This window comes from Coenobita brevimanus, chromosome 71 (assembly GCF_032717465.1).
Source record: "Coenobita brevimanus isolate Jiangsu-jjx chromosome 71, ASM3271746v2, whole genome shotgun sequence".
NCBI classification, from domain to species: domain Eukaryota; kingdom Metazoa; phylum Arthropoda; class Malacostraca; order Decapoda; family Coenobitidae; genus Coenobita; species Coenobita brevimanus.
This window is the reverse complement of record NC_137024.1, coordinates 30397193-30421354: the sequence shown is the minus strand read 5'-3', so window position 1 is coordinate 30421354 and position 24162 is coordinate 30397193. Positions and strand designations below refer to the sequence as shown.

Here is a 24162-nt window from a genome sequence, read left to right as displayed (position 1 = left end):
AGTTACTTTATGTCTCGGTGAGCCTGTTGTCCAACCGCATATTACATCAGAAACTCTCAAGAGGTTGTTCTTGAGGGCTCTGTACTGTTCATTAATGCCTCTGTCTACGGCTCCCTGCTCAGCCATCACTCTTCTCATCTTGCTATAGAAGGCATCCCTTCCTACTTGGTTTCCCGGCTTCCATATTTTCCTCCTAGGTATCTAAGTCCTTTTTTTCATCACTCAGTCTTTAACCCTTAAACCGCGGGATCGTTTTGCTTTGACTTGCGGCTCCCGCGGGCATATTCACGCTCCGACAGACTCTCTTAAAATATTAGCCAAAAATCAGTTATTAGTCTTAGAATATTAAAATCACATATACTTATGGCACATACCTTCAGCTTTCTCCTTGGGTGTTTGTTGAGCCTTCGTCAAGTACCGTAGGACCTGTGGAGACCTCTGAAGTTGGGTAACGAAGTCTCCACTTTACACTTCCCGACAACTCATAATATGATTACCACAGCCTGATATTATCACTAGAAACACTATTCTATGATTCTCAAATAGTTTGGAAACCATACTCCAAAAACACAAAACAAAAACACTGTGAAAGCAATGAAAATTACGAGGGCACTTCCGATCGTTCGCCGCTAGTGTTGTCTATTATTCATAAAAACACTCACAGTTTATATTTCTGTTACTATGTAACACTTATATATATCTACAGTCTTTATCCATAAGTTTCCTTCAGTAATAGTAGTTTACTGTCACTGTAGGGATTCAATTTCTTTCAGTAAAATACGCAGCATTCACTTTCTCATCCTGTATACTAGCATTGAGAGTGAATGTCACTTTCACCTTCACTCTCATAACTCATAGTATTCATACATGCTAGAGTGCAACTTTCACTTTCATTACTCCTAGTATATATACTCGTATTCTTATAATACTACTCATTTACATTCTCTATTTTATTTACATTATTTACATTTCTATTTTATATACACTGTGTTATGCACTGTCACTTGAAGTAACTTATAAAACTATTTTCCACTGTTCACTTATATTTACATTCATTGCTTTCACTTGCTGTTTACACATTATTTACAATACCACTTGCACTGTTTTACTCAATAAAAAGATCGTAGTCACTCCCTATCAATTGTCAGCCCTTTACCTCTTTCCACACGAGGTTTAGTAGGGGGTAAAGGTCACAGGGCCCTTTGCAAGGGGCTAAAAAGCGGCGGAAGTTAGCAGGAGCTAATCAGACATACCTTCATCTTCAAAGACGACAGTGAACTGATAGTAGTGGCCTCCTGCCGCCTGGCTAGGGTGAGTGCAATACTACCAACTTCAGCCCTATGAGACCTGCTAATATATAGCAATGAAATGATTGGCAGGAAACCAAGACAACACATAATAAATTAGGTAGTTCCAGGTGAATGTAAATATCACTTAGGCTTCTCCCTTCCCTCCTTATATGTATATTTATTACGAAAATAGATTATACGGCATATTTCAAGGGGAATTAAACAGTGAAAATTAGCGAACGAGTGCACGTGAGGTGTTGTCAGGTGATAATTAGCCAATTCCAGGTGTATGGCACTATCACTTACCTTATTTCTTTTTTGTATATATTATTTGGTATAAGAATAGGGCATAGGGCTTATTTCAATGGATGAAATCAGTGGAAAATTCCAGGGAAGATTTACTTAGCGCAGAATACAGTGTGGTGGCCTGCAATAATTAGGTAGTTCCAGGTGAATGTAAATATCACTCAGGCTTCTCCCTTCCTTTCTTATATATATTTTTATTACGAAAATAGATTATACGGCATATTTCAAGGGGAAATAAACAGCGAAAATTAGCGAACGAGTGCACGTGAGGTGTTGTCAGGTGATAATTAGCCAATTCCAGGTGTATGGCACTCTCACTTACCTTATTTCTTTTTTGTATATATTATTTGGTATAAGAATAGGGCATAGGGCTTATTTCAACGGATGAAATCAGTGAAAAATTCCAGGAAAGATTTACTTAGCGTAGCACGGCGGGCAGGCAAGAGGATAGGGTAATGGAGGGGAGGTAGGGAGGGAGGTCAAGAACGGGGAGAAATGGCTAAATTGTCAACAATGGATGGGAGTACAGATGAGATTAGGAGTGCTGACTAGTGTTGGACATTGGCAGTACTGATAGATGATACAAGCCACCACTTGAAAGCCTGGGCGAATTCAAAATAACACAGAATCACAAAAGTGTCGCCCCGCGGTATGATCCCTTGCTCCCAAGCGTCACAAAAGTGACACCCCGCGGTTAAGGGGTTAACCCTTTAAGTCCGGGTCGGGTCTTAAGACGGGTTCTCTTGATGGATTCCGGGTCGGGACTTTTGAGTAAAAGAGCCTCAGGCAACGGGTGGCATCGTTTGATACCCCCCACCTTCCACGTTGCACTCAGAGGGGTCTGGGCTCTGACGTCATATGTAAACAAACCTGCTGGTACAAATGTACCGGGTTTTAGGGTGGATTTTTTTTTTTATTTTCGCATTTTATGCTCAAATAATTACCTAAAAATGACTCATAAATCATAAGATAATTTTCTACAAACAAATATATGCCTAAAATCCTTCAAAAATATGCTGTAATAACAGTACATGTGACCGATTTTTTTTTTCACGTCTGCAACGCGCGGAGGTTAGGCAGCGCGATTGTGCGTAGCGTGGAGTTAGAGGGAAGTCTTCACTTTTCGCCCTCAGCACAGTCTTCAGATGAGATGGCAGAACCGGACAGCAATTTGCAGAACTCTGAAGTGACTAGTAGACTTGATGAAGAGAGGAAGTGCATGACATCACCGATTTTGAAGGATTTTCCGACAGTGATACACAAACTCCGTCAACCTCAGGGGTATCAGTGAGTAGTGCTGGCGTGAAACGTAAGTTATCGCCAGGTTTGGAGTACGATAGTGGATGACCAGGAGAGTGGTAGTGACAGTGAGGGGATGGCACAGGAGAGTGGTAGTGACAGTGAGGGGATGGCAGACAGTGACAGTGATGGATTTATTCCCGTGAGTGACGAGAGTGATGATGATTCAGACCTAAGTGATGATGATGATGATGATCCCAGGGTGTGTGACCCTCCCGTGAGCCTGGTGGTATTGGTAGTGCTGGTGGATCTGGGTTTATCTGGGCAAATGGTGATAGATTCATACCAAATTGCTATAGATTTGATGCAACTCACAGTGGAGTGACAAGGGCTGCTGGAGTAGACAAAAACAGTTCTGAAATGGAGTATTTTCTCCTGTTTTTTGATGGTGAAATTCTTGATTATTTGGTACAAGAAACCAATAGATATTATCAGTTCATGAAGGACAAACATCCTTTTTCTCCACACAATAAAATGAAAGCAGTTGGTATGATACCAGTGTACCTGAAATGTACACATTTCTTGCACTCACTCTTCTGATGCCACAAGTAAAGAAGCAAAATGTTCGAGACTACTGGAACTGAGATCCACTGATTCATACCCCAATATTTCCCAAGTACATGCCCAGGGACAGGTACCAGCTACTCATGCGATTTATTCATTTCACAGACAACAACCATCCCAGTACTGATGACCGCCTTTGGAAGGTTCGTCCAGTAATTGAAAAGATAAGAGAGCGTATTCGCTCCTTCTTTGCACCCTATCAGAAACTTGTTATTGATGAAAGTCTCATTCTGTTCCGTGGCAGACTTATATTCAAGCAATACATTCCCTCCAAAAGACACAGATTTGGAATAAAAATTTTTGTTATTTGTGACTGCCTAACTGGCATAGTGTTAGACATTATAGTGTACACTGGCACTGATATTGATGTACCTGCAAGAGATCCCCTAGGATTTTCTGGCTCTGTGGTCAAAAAAATTGATGGCACCATTTCTGAACAAGGGACATGTTTTGTATACTGATAATTGGTATACTTCCCCATCCCTGTGTAGTTTCCTTCATGATCATAACACTGGTAGTTGTGGGACAGTCCGGAAGAACAGGAAATATCTTCCAAAGTTTGGAGGACGTAGTGCTCGAGGAACCTGTGAGCTCTACAGAAGTGATCCTTTGCTGTGTGTCAGATGGACAGATAAACGGGAGGTTTGTATGCTGAGCACCTTCCATCGTGGCAACTTGATTCCATCAGGAAAAGTGGACTATAGAACAAAAGAACCAGTCCTCAAACTGACGTAGTAACTGATTACACAAAAAATATGAGACTTGTTGACAAGTCGGATGCCCAAATAGGTACTGTGGAGTGTATCAGACGTACCGTAAAATGGTACAAGAAGTTATTTTTTCATATGGTTGATTTGTCAATGCTGAATGCCTACCATATGTACAAGGCAGAAACCCAAAAGAAGAAGTCACTGAGGCACTTTGTTCTGGAAGTGGTGAGACAACTGCTCACCAAGTATGGAACACTGAACAAAGACCGTCCTGGACGCCACTCTGAACTAGCTGCTGACAGACTTGTAGCAACGGGATTCGCCAATAGGCACTATCTACAAAAGCTGCCTTCAACACATACCCGAAAGACTGGACAGCGATCATGTCATGTCTGCCTTCATTCTGTGAGAAAGCCGCGGAAGAACAACCGAGTGAGCACATGGTGTAAAGAATGTGGTGTCGCACTATGTTTTGAGTGTTGGCATGACTACCACACACTTGCAAAGTTCTAGCCAAACAGAAGTAATGGATAACAAGAAGAAAAGTTTTGTTGAATGAGAGGAAATAAATTCTGTTCTGATTAGTGGAAGCACAGGTAAAAGTTCAGAAGTTGAAATTAGTTTTTTGAATATGGAAACAAGTTCTGTTTTGAAAATAATTGTACACAGAAGCAAGAAATAAGTTTTTCTAATAAGGAAAGAATGTTCTGTTCAAACTATAAGAAGAAGAAGAAAAGTTTTGTTGAATGAGAGGAAATAAGTTCTGTTATAATTACTGGTAGCATAAGTAAAGTTCAGAAGTTGAAATTACAATTTTTTGAATATGGAAACAAGTTCTGTTTTGAAAATAATTGTACACAGAAGCAAGAAATAAGTTTTTCTAATAAGGAAAGAATGTTCTGTTCAAACTATAAGAAGAAGAAGAAAAGTTTTGTTGAATGAGAGGAAATAAGTTCTGTTATAATTACTGGTAGCATAAGTAAAGTTCAGAAGTTGAAATTACAATTTTTTGAATATGGAAACAAATTCTGTTTTGAAAATAATTGTACACAGAAGCAAGAAATAAGTTTTCTAATAAGGAAAGAATGCTCTGTTCAAGCTATAAGTGAAAACACCAGATAGAAAAAAGTTGTTTGTTTACTTTCTGCGGCATCCTCATGGATTACCCATACTGCATTCATCAGCTTCATCAGCTGTAATTTCAGTAATGGGTAGGTAAAATATATTTATTTTATTATTTTTATTGATATTTCATCATTATCCATCATCCCAATCATAAATCATAAAAATATGACGTCAAATTTCCCGAAACTTTTGCCTCCCGGGGCATGTCTGCGGATTCTGAATTGCCTCACAGAGGGGTTAAGCACCATATCACAAATCAACAGTTTGTGCTGCTGCACACACATCTTGCTTCCTATAACTTTAACATCCCTCACTAACCTCCTATCAGTCCTCCTTACCAGATAATAATCTATCTGACTGCTATTTCCCCCAGATTCGTACTCGTGCAATAGGAAATTTATAAGGTAGGATTCTTATTGATAGAGTTAGGGAAATAACGGAAGAATTAGCTGGAGAAGAATAGGGAGGTTTTAGGATGAGAAGAGGTTGTGTAGACAAGATATTCATCCTAAGATCTTTAATGATAAGTTTCTAGAGAAGGTAAAGAATTTGTGTAAAGTCTTCACAGACTTGGAGAAAGCATATGTCTGAGTGGATAGATAAGGAATGTGGAAAATATTAAGAACAAATGGAGTTGGGATGCTGCTGAACTGTGAAGAGTATGTACGAGGGCGCAAGGGCTGTCGTGAGTGTGGATGGTGAACTGAGTGAATTTTTCTCTGAATGCTGGAATGAAACAGGGATGTGTCATGTCTCCATGACTGTTCAGTCCGTATATGGATGGGGTCATAAAAGAGCTACAAGGTAGGGCAGTGGATTTTGGAGCATCCCTATTGAGAGAGGGCAGCATTTGAAAATTTACTGTTCTGTTGTTTGGAGATGATTCTGTACTGCTAAGTGAAGACGAAGGGAAACGGCAAGGCTTGATGAATGAGTTTGGGAGTGTAACACAAAGAATCTAAAGGTGAATGTACGTAAGAGTAAAGTTAAGGTCTTCAAGAGGAATGAAATAACTGAATGCAGAGTGAGGTTGGATGATGAGGCAATGGGTTGTGTGATGAGTAAAGATGGAAGTTTAGAGGATGAAGTGCTTGAAAGGGTACAACAGAGAATAAAGGTTGCTGGTTTTTGAAAGCATTGATAAGATGCAGGGAAGTGGGCATGGATGTTTAAAAAAAAAAAAAAAAAGTCTCTGCATCATTGTACTGTGAAACCAATAGGGTTGGGCCGATTAATCGGCAAGTAATTGGTAATCAGCCACTTTGCTGATGAATTGGTAATTGGCCTTAAGACCGACTAATCAGGACCAATTAATTGGAGAAGCTTAATTCTGTCTTTTATACTAACCTGCAGAATGTATTAATATCAGTATGTGAGTATAGTGATGTTACCAAAACTCTGATACCCTCTCCAAAGCATTTATATCAATCAACTTCCTATACAAGTGTATACAGTATTAGTTACCGTACATTATCTATATTAGTTTTATGTGTTTCTTCTGTTTATTTTTACCATTTCCCATATAATGGAACAGATAGACAGATAATGAAAATAAAAGAACCAAGTTTTTCATCTTGTTATAGTTCTTCATTAGTGGTAGGTGGGGGCACTCATCATCCACTCACTTGATGTAGTGCTGCCCTCAGGTGACTGCCCATTCCTCTTTTCCTTCCTTCTTTTCTTCCTTCCGCTTCTGTCTTTCTTTCCTTCATTCTTTCTTCTTCCTTCTGTCTATGGGTGACTCTACACTGAGTAAAAACCAAATGGTTTCCTGTAAACCAGGAAACCATTTACTATGCTGGGTGGTAACCATATACCCAGATTATGGTGCCTGGTGGGTTAGTGGGTAATTAAGGCAGTCCAATTGGATTGAGCCTATGCAGGTTTATATCCAAGGGGTGGGTGGGGTTTATTGCCCATGTAATGCCACTCATGGATGAGTGAGGCTTGTCACTCTCATATTAAATGTCAGGACCAACTAGCCAAGCCCCAGACTCCAGCACTCCTCATAGGGCAACACAGGATTAGATGATGTTTGTATGTATGTATGTACAGTACAGTTCTTCATAAAGATCGAAACATTTTCTGTACACTACCATTTCTAGATGCATCTAGGATCACCACTAGAACACGAAAAATGGAAAATTCTAACAAATTACAACCAGGATGCACATAACAAGATGTTGCAACAAAGCAAAACTAGACTACAGAAGAGTGGCAAATGAATAAAACTATTTGCTCTACATACAGGAGATGGCAGTTGGGCAGTAAACAAAGGCAAATATAACATTAGGGTGATGTCTTTAACTTTGTGCTGCCAACAATTTCATGAAGATTAATCATATCTAAAATTTCTTAATAACTGGCTGATTAACTCCTTAACTGCTACATTCCTTTTAAATGGACCTATCAACTGCAACAATGTTTTTGAAATCCACAAGTCTATTTCAAAAGCTGCGTCCTGTATTCTGCCCCGAGAACTTTGTGTATTCATCCACTCACACTTTGGGTTGCTAGTTCATCATTTTAGCTTCCTGCTGTGTCTGAATGAACACTAGCAGGTGTGAACAAGTAGAATGGAAAGTGACAACATGATGCCCAGTGTCAGGTTGGCTTATGTCTGGGAGACTGCTACCATGACTCACACACTCATCAACTTCTAGAAAAGTGACTCATAAAATATAAATATGTGAAGGGACCTAAAATGAAAGTGTCTGGTGTAAGCAATATGAATATACTGCACTGAGCTTAGCATTACTGTATTTACTATTACTGATTAGTTTTTCACTGTTAAATTTAATACTACTTTTTTATAATGTCTGTAAAACAGTGATACTGACTTGCTAAGTAACACATACACAGTGCAAACCAAAGTGACATGTATAGTGGTGCATGGTGATGAAGTGAAGGATGGTGGGCGAGAGTGAGGGTCATTAAGGATGACGGACAGCTATAGCGATGCACAAAAACACCAAAAATGACGTTGCTTCCAATTATCTCTATGGCAACGTGGGAGCATCTAGACATTCACTGAAGTGCTCATATGCAAATAGAAGGGTTTAGCTTTCTTGTGCATTTTTTGTGTGTGTGTGTGTGTGTGTGTGTATTAATATGAAAATTATTGAATAGAAAATGGGAAACTTTTGGGTGCATTGCCGCAACAGGGGCACCACTTTCGCCACCTCAGCCTCAGTCAGGGGGTTAATCGGTATCAGCCAATTACTGACTACCGATTAACTGATAATTGGTAATTGGTAAAATTGCTTATTGGCCCAACCTTAGATACTAACTCTAATGTATGGAAGCAAAGACTGGACCTTGTTGGATGGATGCAAGTCAAGAGTGAGAGCAGTGGAAATGAGTTACTTGAGAGGAGCATGTGGAGTTACATGGAGAGACAGACTGACAAATGAGGAAGTGATGGAGCATTGTGGTGTGGATGTGGATGCGACAGAAAGCATTAGGAGAAATATTCTGAGGTGGTTTGGCCATGTAATAAGGATGGAGAGCATGAGACTTATGAGGAGAGTGTATGTGAGTGAGGTGAAGGGGGAGACCAAGGATGAGATGGAGGGAGGGAGTTGAGAGGGTTATGAGAGAATGGGGTTCAAAGTGGAGGGTGGGCAGTGCAATGGCAGGGGACAGGGCAACATGGAGGCATTTGTGGCCACCCCTTCCGGGATTAAGGTGTCTGGTCATAGATAGATACACAGACAGATGTAAAATGGGATGAGTATAAATAATTGACAAACACAGTACAATAATATCTGAAGCAGGGGTATGAAGACAAGGACAACAACAAGGTGATGTCAAGAGGGAAACATAAAAATAACAGTAAAATGAAGGGAGAACAGTAAACTTAACAATTTCATAGGCTCAGCCACACTAAGGAACTGGCTGGTCAGATACCTACATTATTTTGAGGGGAACTTCTTACAATGAAAGAGATAAAATGGGTCTTACGATGTGTAAAAACTAAGCGAAATATCCTAACACATTTCTGAGCAAGGTGCAAGTGGTGTAAAAGGAAGATGACAAATAAAAGAGGAACAAAGACATAGTTCTCAATAGCCCTGAGTTGTTTCATTTATAAGTTACATTTCATTTACAAAAGCTCCAACATGCTTGTATGCATCAGTCTTGGTCACCTAATGGTGGCTCTCCATGCTGCTTGATCTTTCGCAGCCTCCCTATTCAGTCCCTTATCCGTGAGGTCACATTCAATTACCTCGTCCCAGGTCTTTCTTGGTCTGCCTCTCATGACCCACCCCCAGCATTCACACTTTTCACTTGCTGCACCCAATTGTCATTGCCCATCTTCTTCACACACCCAATTTAGCTCAATCTACCCCTCCTTATCACACACCAATACACTCCAGTGCAATCCTTCCTCCCAACTCTTCCATCATAAACCCAGCCCCTCCAGGCCTCGCATTCAATGACAAACTGCCCATCCACCTAATCATTGTCAGTTCTGTACATCGGAGCCTATGAATATGCTCTTTCTTTACTGCCCTGGTCTCACTACCATACAGTATTACACTCTTAACACATGCTGCATACAAAGATCCCTTAGCATGAAGGGAGAGCCTTCTCAATGTCAGGCGAGACAACAGCTCCGCATACCTCACTCTAGCCACAGAGCTAGCTCCAGCCCCACCTCCGACACATAACATGTTTCTCAAGTACCAAAACTCTTCTACACACTCAAGAGACTCACCAGCAAAATCAATCCTTTCATGCCTGACAATCTCCACTCCCTGATACATCACAGTCTACCTCTAATATCACTACATCTCTAACGCACCCACTTATCACAAACACTGCACAAGATGGAATAACTTCCCATTCCTTTGTGGCAAACTGCACATGGCCACTCTCCCTCTTCTTTGAATGTACTGCCACCAACCATGGATACCATCATCTTTGTTTTTTTCTGCATTTACTCTCAAGCCTTTGTGCCCCATACAATCTCTCCACTTCCTAAATCTTCCTCCGCCTCCCTTTCATTCTCTGCAATCAACACCAAATCATCTGCATACAACATCTGCCATGGAAGTCCATCTCTGAAGTCACATGAGAGGGCTTCAACTAAATAAACAATAAGGAGTTCACAACTGACCCCTGATGCACATCAACATTCATGGAAAACTCATCACTCACATCTCCATTTGCTCTCACCTGGGTGTGAGCACCCACATACATAGCCATAACCACTCTAACCACCCACTCTGACTAACTTTTCCAAATATTTTCTCCAAGTACTGAAGTGACTCAGTTATCTTGGACATCACTGCAGAAAATTATTTAATAAGTTATCATAGTATTTACTAGTTTGACAGGGTATCTTAGTATACATGCAACATACATATCTTTCTTGGTAAGATGAAGCAAGAATGCAAGCCATATGTAAAACTCTGCAATGTGCAGAGGATTTTGCAGTCAAAAGTTTTATTAAAACTGCAGCTCGTGTTAAATTCTGATATTTCTCTGCAATTCCTATTGAATGCTTCTACTCATACTCTAATTCTACTTCAGCATAATGTACTATAACCAGATACAGTCCACTAAATTCATCATCACTATCATTATTACCAAAGCTCTCATTTCCACCACAGTGATGGGATGAAAAGGGATCTGGAAACAGAGAGAGAGCAAGAAAGTATAAAACTAATGTTACTGATCAAACATGTCCGGTAAAATGTGTTACATTAATTTACAATGATAAAACCTACTGATTTATGCATGTGCTAAGCAAATGAACACCAGTTCAGTTAACCCTATCCCGTGAAGGGAGGAGCATAAATCATTGCTGCGAGCGTAACTCTTGCTCGAGAGCTTTCAAAACAGTCGCGTAGAGATATTTTACTTCTAACACTTAAAGGAAAGTTACTATTCATCATTGAAAGGCCACTTTGGTCTCATTTTGAAGATAAAGCATTTTGCTCTGTCGTACATTGTCTAAAAAGACAATATATACAAAATAAAATGCAAAAAAAGTGAGTAGAAGTTAGCTGACATGCTTAACCCGCCCCGTCCCGGAGACATGAATTCACGTCCTCACATGATGTGCACTCATATCCCGGAGACGTAAATTAACGCGGCAACATTGCAAGGTCCCTAATGTGCACAATTTTCAATTTAATTTGCACAATTTTCAATTTTCGTGAGTGATTTTTGGCACGTATACACAGGACACCTTCCTCTACAAGATGCCAGGCGGGGACAATGCCTTACCTAGCATGACCTCCTCCCCCCCCTGCATGCCCTTTTCTCAGCAATTCACCTGTTATCAGTGACCTGGCCAGTAAAGCCATGTCATGCCACGGTTCGAAATTCTGGGCCAGAGTGATTCCCCAATCGATGACAATGTGGAGGACAAACATTACAGGAAGAAACAGTCAGAAATGATGATCAGGTAATGTGGCAAAAAAAGGTCAGGAATGGTGATGAGTTAGTGAGTGAAACAATGCTTATAATGCCTATATTACTGTTTGAAAACCAATATACTCTCGTACTACATATAAATTCGTACCAAATAAATAAACAAATACCGTTTATGAGTGGTGTGGAATAGTTATCTTCCCATAGAACTCGTTTTCTTTGCAGCCAGCTTGATAGAAAACCCTGTAAGGTAAGGAGGTACTCTTACCTGGATCGAGTATTTTAAACCTCAGGTGAGCGATTTCTCTATAAATTTTCGGTTTCTCACCAAAAGCGGATGTTTGAGCCAAAAAAAAAAAAAACGTCCAAAAATGTCAGGACTGGGGCGTACCACTGCCCAGAAAACGTCGGGATAGGGGGGGGTTAAGTTTTACACTGTCCTTTAAAAAAATATTCGCCCCCCGAAAAAAATATTTATGAGGCAATAATATTTTTTGCTTCAATACGTAACATAATAAATTTCCTTTCCAATAATGCATTATTTGTTGTATTTTCTTAAATAATAACGCCACATATATAAAAGAGAAAAAGGAACATAAGTGTTTGGCGGGAAGTCAAGAGGTGTACATCCTACCTGTGAGGAACCTCACACCACACTGAGCCAAGCAAACCAAGTGAGCATGCATGCACCAGCTATGGCGGGCTTAGCTCCACCCACTTTTGCCTGTCATCCAACAAAAATGACGACTCCCTAAATATTTCTTTAGAGCTTACATCGGATGACAGGCAAAGTCGTCAGACTGACGTAAGAGGTTGACAAACGCATGACGACCCAGGTCGTCATTGGTAAATCTAAGGGTTAATGGGGTACTGTACCAATGTGAGCTAATGAGTCTTAACCCTATCAGGTTTCTGGGCAGGGCAGATTATGTCTGTGCTAGAGTCAGCCACTCATGTTGACCCACATCTTTCCGGCCCGATATTTTACTTTGATCTATCTATCTATCTATTGCCAGATGCCTCAATCCAGTACTGGGTGGTCACAAACAAATCACCTCCACGTCGCCCTGTCTCTCATCATTTCACTGCCCTGCTCCCAACTCACACCCCCTCTCTCATATACCTCTCCACCCCATCCCTCCATCTCATCCTTGGCCTCCCCCTCCCTCTCCCCCCCTCAACCTCACTCATATACACTCTCCTCATCAGTCTCTCACCCTCCATCCTCTCCACATGGCCAAACCACCTCAGTGTGTTCCTCCTAATGCTTCCTATCACATCCACATCCACACCCCAATGCTCCTTTATATCCTCATATGTCAGCCTGTCTCTCACTGTGACTCCACAGGCTTCTCTTAAATAACTCATTTCCACTGCTCTCACTCTTGACTTGTGTCCTCCCAACAATGTCCAAGCTGCACTTCCATACGTTAGAGATGGTATCACAATACTGTTATGTAGTAACTTTTTCACTTCCATGCTCACTTCCCTGTTTCTTATCACTGCCTTCAAGGAACCAGCAACCTATCTTCCTTGTTGTACCCTTTCAAGCACTTCACCCTCCAAACTTCCATCCTTACTCATCACACTACCCAAGTACTTAAATGTACTGACATTTTCCATTTCCTCACCATCCAACCTCACTGTACATTCACTGACTTCACCTATCTCAAAGATCTTCACTTTACTTTTCCCTGCATTCACCTTTAGATTCCGTTTCTCACACACTCTCCCAAACTCATCCACCAAACCTTGCAGCTCCCCTTCGTCTTCACTCAACAACACAGTATCACCTGCAAACAACAGTACAGGGAGTTTCCAAACACTACCCTCTCTAACCAGGGCCACTCCAACATCCACTGCCCTACCTTATACGGTACCTCTTTTATTACCCCATCCATGTACAGATTGAACAACCATGGAGACATGACACATCCCTGTTTAAACCAACCTTCAAATAGAAAAATTCACTTAGTTCACCGTCCACAAGCACTGCAGCCTTAGCACCATCATACATACTCTTCACAGCATTCAACAACTTCCCATCTACTCCATATATTCTTAATACTTTCCACAATCCTTGTCTATCCACCCTGTCATATGCTTTCTCCAAATCCATGAAAGCCGCAAACAACTTCTTTCCCTTCTCTAGAAACTTTTCCATTAAGGATCTAAGAATGAATATCTGATCTACACAACCTCTTCCCTTCCTAAAGCCTCCCTCTTCTTCTCCAACTAATTCCTCTGTTCTTTCCCTAACTCTGTCAATAGTATCCTACCATACATTTTTCCTATTACACTATGAAGACAAATGCCCGTATTATTACCACACACTTCTTTTTCCCTTTTCCATGGTACAAGAGAATAATTATACCTGACTTCCAATTCTCCAGGACTCTACCTTCCTCCCAGGCCAATCTGCACATCTTCCACATCCATTCTACTACTATCTCTTCCCCATGCTTCAGCATTTCACCACACACTTCATCAATTTGTGGGGCTTTCCCCATTTTGACTTTCTTCAATGCTTCCACAACTTCTATCCTACTGATTTCTTCCTGTCTTCTCACCTCCCTCTTTCTCCCTGCCATTTTACCCAGCCACTTATACTCGCATTCCTTCCATCCTCTACGTCCAACAATTCCTTAAAGTGTTCTCTCCATCCACTCACTTTTTCTCCCTTCTCCACTAGTAATCTACCATTTTTATCTTTCACTCCCCTGCTAACTTCACTGCCACCCTGTCTTACTCTCTTCACCTCTTTCCAGAACATTTTCTTACAGTCCCTCCACTTTGCACTCAAATTCCTTCCAAATTCCTCATCCACTCTCTTCTTACTCTCTCTTACTAATCTTTTCACCTCTTTCTTCCTTTCTACATATAACTCTCTCTTCCACCTCTCAACTTCTTCCACACCCCTATTTCTCATCCATTCATTGTATGCTTTCTTTTTTTGTGCCACAGCCTGTCTCACCTCTTAATTACACCACGCTGTTCCTTGCACTCCTCTTCGTCTTCTCTTCACCCCACACACCACATCACATGCTGCACATATTTCTTCTGTAAATATCCTGCACAGACCTTCCACGTCCCCCATCTGCTCCAATTCATGTTTACCCAATCGTTCCGCTACTTCTCTCTTATATTCTGCCATTTTCTCATCCTCTTGTAACCTTTCCACTCTCCTTGCAAGTACTCTTTCCTCCAGTCCTTCCCTTCTTCTATTTCTCCATGTTGCTTGGATGTTGATACTGGCCACCACCAAGTAGTGGTCAGAAAGTCCACTCCCCCAACCTTTATAAGCTCTTGCATCCATTATACATCTTCGCATCCTTTCATCCACACATACATAATCAATCATTGCCTTCCTTTCATTCAGCTCACCACCCACTCTTCTCATCACTCACCATGTATACCTGTGGATCATTTTGTGCCTGAAGAGGGTATTGGCTATTGCCAACCCCCTCCCAGCACAAGTGTCCACTAATGCACTGTCATTCTCATCTATCTCAGCAGGCACACCCCACTCACCAACTATTCCATCCACCCTCACATTCCCTACTTTACCATTCATATCACCGATCAAAGACACTCTCTCATTCCTTCCAAACTTTTCCATGCACACTTCCACATTTGTCCAGAACTCTTCTCTCACGCTGCTTGCACGATCTTGCGTTGGTGCATCCACGCACACAATCGCCCACATTTGTATTCCAACTTTCAATCTTACCCACACATTTCTTGACTCAACTGATCCATACTCTCTTATGTTCTTCTTCCATCTTTTGCTCGCAACAAAACACACGCCTTCCTTTGCCCTCTCATTCTCACCTACTCCTGCACATATACCCCATCCATACTCCCATTCTCTCGCACTCTCCTCTCCATTTAGTTTCAGTTAGGCTACTCCACATTCATCCACTTTTGCACCCTCAAGCACCTAGACAATCTCTCTCTCTTTCACCTTATCATTCGCACCCCTTACATTCCATGTTGCGATCCGTACCATGTCCATTGTCTGGTCCTTGGTCGTCATCTTTTGGTCAGTCCTTGTCCGAGGCTTCTTGTTGATCGCTGTGTAAATACAATTTTCATGATAGAATGTTGGTTTTGGTGTCATTTTAAAGCTGAATAGTTGTACTTTATCGTAGTATGTTCAAAAAAGGAGAACAAAGAAAATAAAATGTCAAAATGACGGGTTGAATTTACGCGAAAAGCAACAATTTTATACCTTGCCGTAGAAAAATATTCGGCAAAAAATAACGAGTAAAGATATGTAAATTTGGTTTAAACCAAGCAAAAATACAAAAAATTACCTTTACAATGATATATAGATTATGGTAATACTTGCATTTCACTGTGCAGTAAAGAGAAAGGAAAGAGATGCACAATTTTATTTTAGTCTTGGCCGCATATTCGCTTCGCGATGTTTGTCTTTGATCGGTCAGTGTAAATACACTTTTTATGATAGGATGCTGGTTGTGGTGTTATTTTGAAGCTGAATAGTTGTACTTTATTGCAGCATGTTCATAAAAGGAAAACAAGGAAAATAAAAAGTCAAAGTGATGAGTTGCAATTAGGAAAAAAATGAAAATTTTATACCTTGTTGTAGAAAAATATTCACCAAGAATAAAGTTATAAAGAAACAAAGCCATGAGTCAGACCAGCTGTGCAGTACCGCCATGCATAGAGCAACCATTCTGTGACATCATGCTCGAGCCTCTTTGTTATGATGAGTAAACGCGAATTATGGTGAATATTTTACAAAAGATTTGTAAAATGACGATGAAAGGAGTCATCGGAATCTCTGAGGTTGGATTTGAAATGACGATCGAAATAGTCATAAGAATCTCAAAGGGTTAATTAACCCTTTAACCCCTTCATTACAAGACATCTCTCCTCAGCTGAATAAAATCATCACAAAGATGGGAAGAACAAAATAAAAAGAAGTCAACATATTGAAATGGCTGACAGACTGCTTCCAACTTCATCACTTCCAGAGGTCTCTCCTAAGCTCAAGTTCTTTGTGGTGGTATGAATAATACTTCACTACACAAAAGGGGTTAGAGATGACTGCAACTATATATATATATATATATATATATATATATATATATATATATATATAGTATTTAATTGCAGCAACAGTCAATTTTCATTATACATTACAGAAAGTTCCAGTATACAGTATAATATCTTATATTCAACAGCTAACGTAAATTTGGCGAAAACTTACAAATTGGCTTGAAAGGTAGCAGCAGAACTTGAGTTTGGGAGTGTGAGTAATAAACAGAATCTAAAGGTAAATAATTTGGCAAAAACTTACAAACTGGCTTTAGAGGTAGCAGCAGAACTTGAGTTTGGGAGTGTGTGTAACAAACGGAATCTAAAGGTGAATGCAGGGAAGAGTAAAGTTATGGTCTTCAAGACAAATGAAGTCACTGAAGTGAGGTTGTATGGTGAGGAAATGGAAAATAAGAGTGCATTTAAGTACTTGGGTAGTGTGATAAGTAAGGATGGAAGTTTGGGGAATGAAGTGCTTGACTGGGTACACATATCCATCACCCAATCCTGTGTTGCCCCATGAGGAGCACTGGAGCCTGGGGCTAAGCAAGTTGATCCTGACATTTAAGATGAGAGTGACCAGCTTCACTCATCCCTGAATGCCATTACATGAGCAATAAACCTCAACCCTACACAGGCTCAATCTGAATGGAGCGCCTTAATTACCCACTAAACCACCATGCGCCACGATTTGGTTACATGGTTACCACCCAGCATAGCAAGTGGTTTCCTGGTGTACAGGAAATCATCTGGCTTGTTCCTCAGTATAAAGTCACCCATGGGCAGAAGGAAGAGGAAAGAATATGGGAAAGAAAGACAGAAGAGGATGGAAGGAAGAGAGCAAAGGGCAGACACCCAAAGCAGGATTACATCAAGTGAGCGGATGGTGTGTCCCCACCTGCCTATAAAGCACTGATATGAAATAGGGAAGTCAGCATTGAAGTAAAAAAGTCGCTGCATGATTGTATGGTGATTTCAACTCTAACATATGGAAGTGAAGCTTGGACATTGTTTAAAGGACACAAGTCGAGAGTGACAGCAGTAGAAATGAGTTATCTGAGAGGAGCATGTAGAGTTACTTGGAGAGACAGATTGACAAATGAGGAAGTGAAGGAGCTCTGAGGTGAAATGGCGAAGGACAAGGCAACAGGGAGGTGATTTGTTTGTGGCCACTCCTTACAGGATTAAGGCATCTGGGAATAGACAGACAGATAGCAGAACTTGAACTGGGTTAATCATACATTACTGTACTCATGACTTGGTGGCAAAATAAAACATCAATAAAGGCAACTTATAACTATGGATATCTGTACAGGCAGACAATTTTGTTCTGTTTAGGAAAGACCTTCTTTTCTTCAGCTGCTTGAAAGAATAAACTCAGTGCCACAATATCTGACCTGAAATGAAGAGACAATATTGTTCATTTGGATCAAAGAGGATTTTATTTTAATCCTTTGACTGCCACAGGCAATTCTGGACCGGTATGCACAAAACTCCCTCAATAGGCAGCCTTAAGGCTGGCCTTATATGAAATATTAAATGTGGCCCTGCAGCTGCCTCTAAGGGCCATGCACAATGACCCCTGGCCTTGTCTTAAGGCTGACTTAAGTTTATCGCATCAGCTTTGGCTAAGGCTGGTCTTAACTGTATGGAATATCTGGGGGGAAATTTTGTGAGTCAGCTGAGACCCTGCCGACCAATCAGACGGCAGAACACAGAAACATTAGGCCAATCACAGAGCCACATGAATCGGCAGGGGGTGAGAGTGAGTGTTTACACAACAGTCAAGGATAAGCAAGTGAAGTACTGTATCAATAATTAATTGAAAACAATGTCAAGCGCAAAGAAAAGACATTCCAATGTTTGTTACGTCGAGCTTTACACCTGCTCAACCTTTAAAACATTAGTAAGATGAAAGGGATTACGATTAAAGAAAGAATACAGCAATATGAATGGGAACTAACCATTACTTTTGCCATGTTTTATCTAACCACTGCATAAGTTTACACAGAGCAATCAGCTACCACAGTTACCAAGAAGAAAACTGTCACCACAGATACCTTGGTTCAGATCTCTGGTGGAGAATAGAATTAGCCCAGATACAGGCTGTGTGAGTACTGGCAGGATATCTGCCATTACAGTTTATTACCTGCATCAAGGAGGTTATGTTTTCACCCCTGTCCGTTTGTTTGTTTGTTGGTTGGTTGGTTTGTGGGCAAGATTACACAAAAACTACTGGTCAGATTTCCACAAAACTTGGTAGATGAATGGGCCTTGGCCCACAATAAACTCCATTAACATTGCGAGATAGGGCATTTTTCAACATTTTCGTAAATTTTTCAGTGAATATTGCATGGACCTTGATGATGAAAAAAAATCAGGCATACTTAGGATGTTGGTATCTACGAACGTGTACAGTCTGGCGTGGATCCATATAAAATTCCGGATCTAGCGGACTTAAATATGCCTTTATAGGGGGGTAGTCTTTTTCCAGCTGCATGTTGGGCCTTGGCAGAGGTATGCACTCTACAGAGTGCCATTCTAGTTATCATTTTGTTGCTGTCACATATACCTTGCACACTCAGTGAAAGGAACCCTCTGCAACAGACAAATATATACATGTTCTTTCTGATCTGGGGTCTTAATTGGTATGAGGGCTCAAATCGCTACTCCAAGCACTTTAGGACAGAAGGAGTAATGAAGAATTATCACCAAGCCATACTATGACTATATGGCCAGTTAGGAGTAGAAAGAAAATAAAGACCAAAAGAAACACGGAAATATCGTGAAGAAAGGTAGGACAGAGGAAAAAAGAAGAGAGTAAGGAGAGAAAGACTGGGAGACAAAGAGGCCCCTTTTAGTAGCCTCTTATGACAAGCAGGGATACTGGGGAAGTATTCTTTCTCCTGCCTCCCCAAGGGAACCCAAGCACTTTTGGAAAATTGTTTATTCTGTGGACACCCTCTAGTCTCCGTCCTCCTCCACAAACCACAGGGTATCTTAATTTTTCTGAGCCTATATAAAGCATCGTCACACCTGTTATCTCTCTGGATACACTTGGCTGATGAATACCTCAGGTATCTTAACAACACTCTGAAAATTCCCACAAGCGTTGAACCTCTGGCCTACCAAAACTTGTTGTGTAGCAGAAATGGCATGGGAGCGTTATGTTATCCTCCCAATATGAGGCTCAAGTTCTGTTAAAAGAAAGAATTCATTCCTGGGGTGGCGATATTGTCTCAATGCATGTTCATCATTTATGTTTGGATCCCTGAAACCTCTGTTCCCTTTGCAAAGCACAATCTACCTCACAGGCAACCACCAACTCCATACTGAGATAAACAGTAACAAGTCTGGTTGGGTTTGTGTTGCAGAGAATATAAAATCAGAGTTACTTTATTTAGGGTTCACAATACAGTAAGGCTGCTCAAACCCGGCCTTAGCGGCTGAGTCAGTCTTATCGAGGCTTACCCTCCTGTTGGTGCTTCATGCATGGGCTTAGCAACCTACAGCCTTAAACCAACTGACCTGTGGTCATATGTAGAATTTCGAACATTTATGCACAAGCAAAAAAAATAAATAAATAAATAACTGATTGCCATGACTGACACCTAATGAATGGGCATTTTTTAAAATTTCATTTTACTTTACTTCCCTCTTACACAATGCTCAAATTTATGTAAGTTTTGCGACAAACATGATTCCCATTACAGCTACTGTACTTCCTTTTGAACATTTCCTCAACATTAAACAATTCTGATTTTTAAAAAATTCTGCTTTTTTTTATGTGTGTGTGAAATCTGCTCTATCATATGGTTCTGTGGGAAATATATGTCAGAATTAATTTATCTTAGTTCTATTATGAGAACAGAGTACCCATACATAAAAAGGCCAAAATTATGAACTACAGCTCTCCATGACAAAAAGCAAAATTTTGGAATGAATCAAACTTAGTAGCCAAAGGGTTATGCTGCTGGTAGAGTACTGTAGTGCAACAGGAAAACAGGGCTCCATGATATCTGACCTGGAAGGAGAAGATAATATTGTTGGCATTGATGTCCTGTTCAACCACTTTGGGATCCTTGTAGTCCCCAATGCTCTGGCACTTGCCCTTGCCACGCGTCCAGTACCACTTGTCATGACGGTAGTTCTTGTCAATGCACTTGGTCCCCAGTATTGACATCACCGAGGATGGGGCTGGGGCTAAGGAGGGAAAAGAGTTTATCTGAGTTGTCGGGTCCAGAAATTTTACCTGGATACATTTAATTAAGTGACTTTTTTTTTTTTCCTCTTTTCAACTACCTGCAGCCTGTGTGTGTGTGTGTGTGTGTGTGTGTGTGTGTGTGTGTGTGTGTGTGTGTGTGTGTGTGTGTGTGTGTGTGTGTGTGTGTGTGTGTGTTCTTACCTAAATCTTACCTAATTGTATCTTTACAGGAATGAGTCAAGCTCGTACTGTCCCGTGTCTTAAACCATATTTATCATACATATCCTTAAATTTGTGAATTGTTTTGGCACACACTATTTCATTCAGTAGTGCATTCCACTGATCAATTGCTCTGTTTGGGAAACTGAATTTCCTTACGTCTTTATCACCTCTCTTCTTATGCAGTTTTTTGCAGTGTCCTCTTGCTGATGCTTCTCCATATGTTAAGTAATCATTTATGTCTATTTTCTCCTTTCCTGATATGCATTTATATAGCATTATCATGTCACCTCTTTTCCTTCTCTCCTGTAGTGTTGGTAGATTCAGTTTCTTTAGTCTTTCTTCGTAGCTTGGTATCCATCTTGTAGCGGCCCTTTGACTTTTTCAATCTTGTCTATATGCTTTTTGAGATGAGGACTCCAGACTACTAATGCATATTCCAGGGTTGGTCTAATGAATGATGTTATTATCCTTCTTAGCATGTCTTCATTTATGTATGTGAATGCTATTCTCATATTTACAAGCAGTGTATACATCTTCTGTACCTTCTCGCTGATGTGGTCAGCCGGTGATAGTCTGTTATTGATAATCACACCTAGGTCTTTCTCTCTTTCTGATGTGTATAGGGTTTTATTTCCTAACTTATAATCCCAATCAGGTCTTTTTCCACTTTTACCAAACTTGATTACATGACACTTGTCCACATTGAATTCCATTTGCCATGTACTACTCCATTCATGAAGTTTATTTAATTCTTCTTGTAGCTCCCTACAAGAGTCTGTGCCTCCATTCATGAAGTTTATTTAATTCTTCTTGTAGCTCCCTACAAGAGTCTGTGCTAGTAATTCTCCTTTGTATTTTTGCATCATCTGCAAACATATTCAGATAGCTCTCATTTCCAGTGTTGCTGTTTATATCATTTATACAGTATACACTAAAAACATGATTGGTGCCAGCACTGAACCCTGTAGTACTCCACTAGTCACTTCTTTCCATGATGAGTAGTTTCCTCTTAGTACTGTCCTCATTTCTCTTTTTATGAGAAAGTCTTGCATCCAACAAAACAGTTTGCCTCGAATTCCTCCTTGATGGTACAGTTTCCATAAAAGTCTTTGGTGTGGTACTATGTCAAAAGCTTTCTTGAAATCTAAATAGATACTGTCCACCCATCCTTCCCTTTCCTGTATTGTGTTTGTTACTCTGTCATAGTAGCTCAACAGATTAGAAACACATGATTTTCCTTTTCTGAAACCAAACTGTCTTTCTGTTATCATACTGTGTTCTTCTAGATGATTTACCCAAGCTTTTCTTATAAGTTTTTCTAATACCTTGCTTACAACACTGGTCAGTCATACTGGTCGGTAGTTGAGAGGATTTTGTCTATTTCCTTTCTTGAATAAGGGGACAATATTTGCTTTTTTCCAAATATCAGGTAGTTTCCCTTGACTCAAGGATTTCTTGAAAATTAAAAATAATGGTTTACTTAACTCCTTTGCACATTCTCGTAATACCCAACATGAAATTTCATCAGGACCACTTGCTTTTCCTCTGTCTAATCTACTTAACTCCTCCTGCATTACTTTTTCTGCTATTTGTATATCTGGTAGTATGTGTGGACATGCGTGTTCCACATAGTCCCTCTCAAAATTTTTTTCTTCTGTAAAAACTAATTGGAAATTCTTATTTAGTGCTTCACAAATATCTTTCTCTTGTGTATAAGTGATTCCCTCGTCCATAATGGATTGTATTATATCTTTTACTTTGGTTTTGCTTCTGATATAGCTGTAAAACAGCTTTAGTTGATCGCTACTTTTATTTATTATATCCTCCTCAAACTGTTTTTGGGCTTCCCTCCTTATTCTTGTATAGTCGTTTCTTGCCTGTTTGTAATTATTATATGCCCTTTCACTATTGTGTCTTCTGTATCTATTCCACAACAAATCTCTTCTTTCTTTTGATTTTTTACATTCTGTATTGAACCATTTCTGTATTTTCTTATCTGCTTCTTTGTGCTGTGGGATGTACTTCTGGACTCCTATTTCATAAAATTCACAAAATTTTTTATATACAGCATTTAAATCTTGTCCTCTAAGCTCATTTTCCCAATCAACTTCTAAGAAATACTTCTTTAGGTCTTGATAATTTCCCTTTTTATAGTTTAGGCTCTTTTTGTAACTGTCATTGCTGTTTACTATGTCATATGCTATCCTGAAGCTATAATTTAGTACTGCATGATCGCTTTTACCGAGTGGAGGGTGATATATTAAACTGTCAATATCATTTTCTTGCCTAGTAAATATTAAATCTAGCACTGAAGGTACATCAAGTCCTCTTTTTCTGGTGGTTTCCCTCACATGTTGCGTAAAGAAAAACTCTTGTACGAGATCCAGGAGCTTTTGGTCTCAACAGCTTTCTTGGCTATTTATATCTAGAGTATTCCAATTTATATTTGTATTGAAATCCCGTTAGTATAATTCTTTCCGATTTCTCTTCCATTTTATGTAGCAATGATCTTATACTTTGAATTGTGCTCTCTGCCAGGTCCTCATATTCGTCTCTTTCCCATGTGTTTGATCTGGGTGGCATGTACAAATTGGCTACAATTACTTTACCTTCAGATGTGTCGATCTCTACTGCAATCAGTTCTACTTGTGATGGTATATCTAGGTTTATTTCCTTGACTTTTAGATTTTTCTTAGTTAATATTATAATTCCTCCTCCTTTTTTTTACATTTCTGTCTCTTCTCCATATATTGTATTCCTCAAAGTTTAGCATGTCACTGGATATCCTTGGTGTTAATTTTGTCTCAGTTAGGCATATTGTTTGTGGTTCATTTTCTCTGACATAATCATTCATCTCTAGTAATTTAGAAACCATTCCATCCACATTTGAGTACATCAACTTTATCATCTTGTTTATATACTTGTCATGACATGGTTCTACTACCTTCCTCCTTTTTCTTCCATCCTGTTTGTGTGCCACTTTCGTACCTGCAAT

At 40.0% G+C, this 24162-nt stretch overlaps 1 protein-coding gene across 1 annotated transcript in view; it reads right to left on the bottom strand.

Annotated features, from left to right (window-relative positions):
- LOC145406868 (protein wntless-like) overlaps positions 1-24162 on the bottom strand; it is a 233546-nt gene that overhangs the window by 190296 nt on the left and 19088 nt on the right. Inside the window, exon 2 of the mRNA XM_080277981.1 lies at positions 20766-20944. Coding sequence (XP_080134107.1) covers positions 20766-20944 — 179 coding nt within the window. The remainder of the gene's footprint in view (positions 1-20765; positions 20945-24162) is intronic.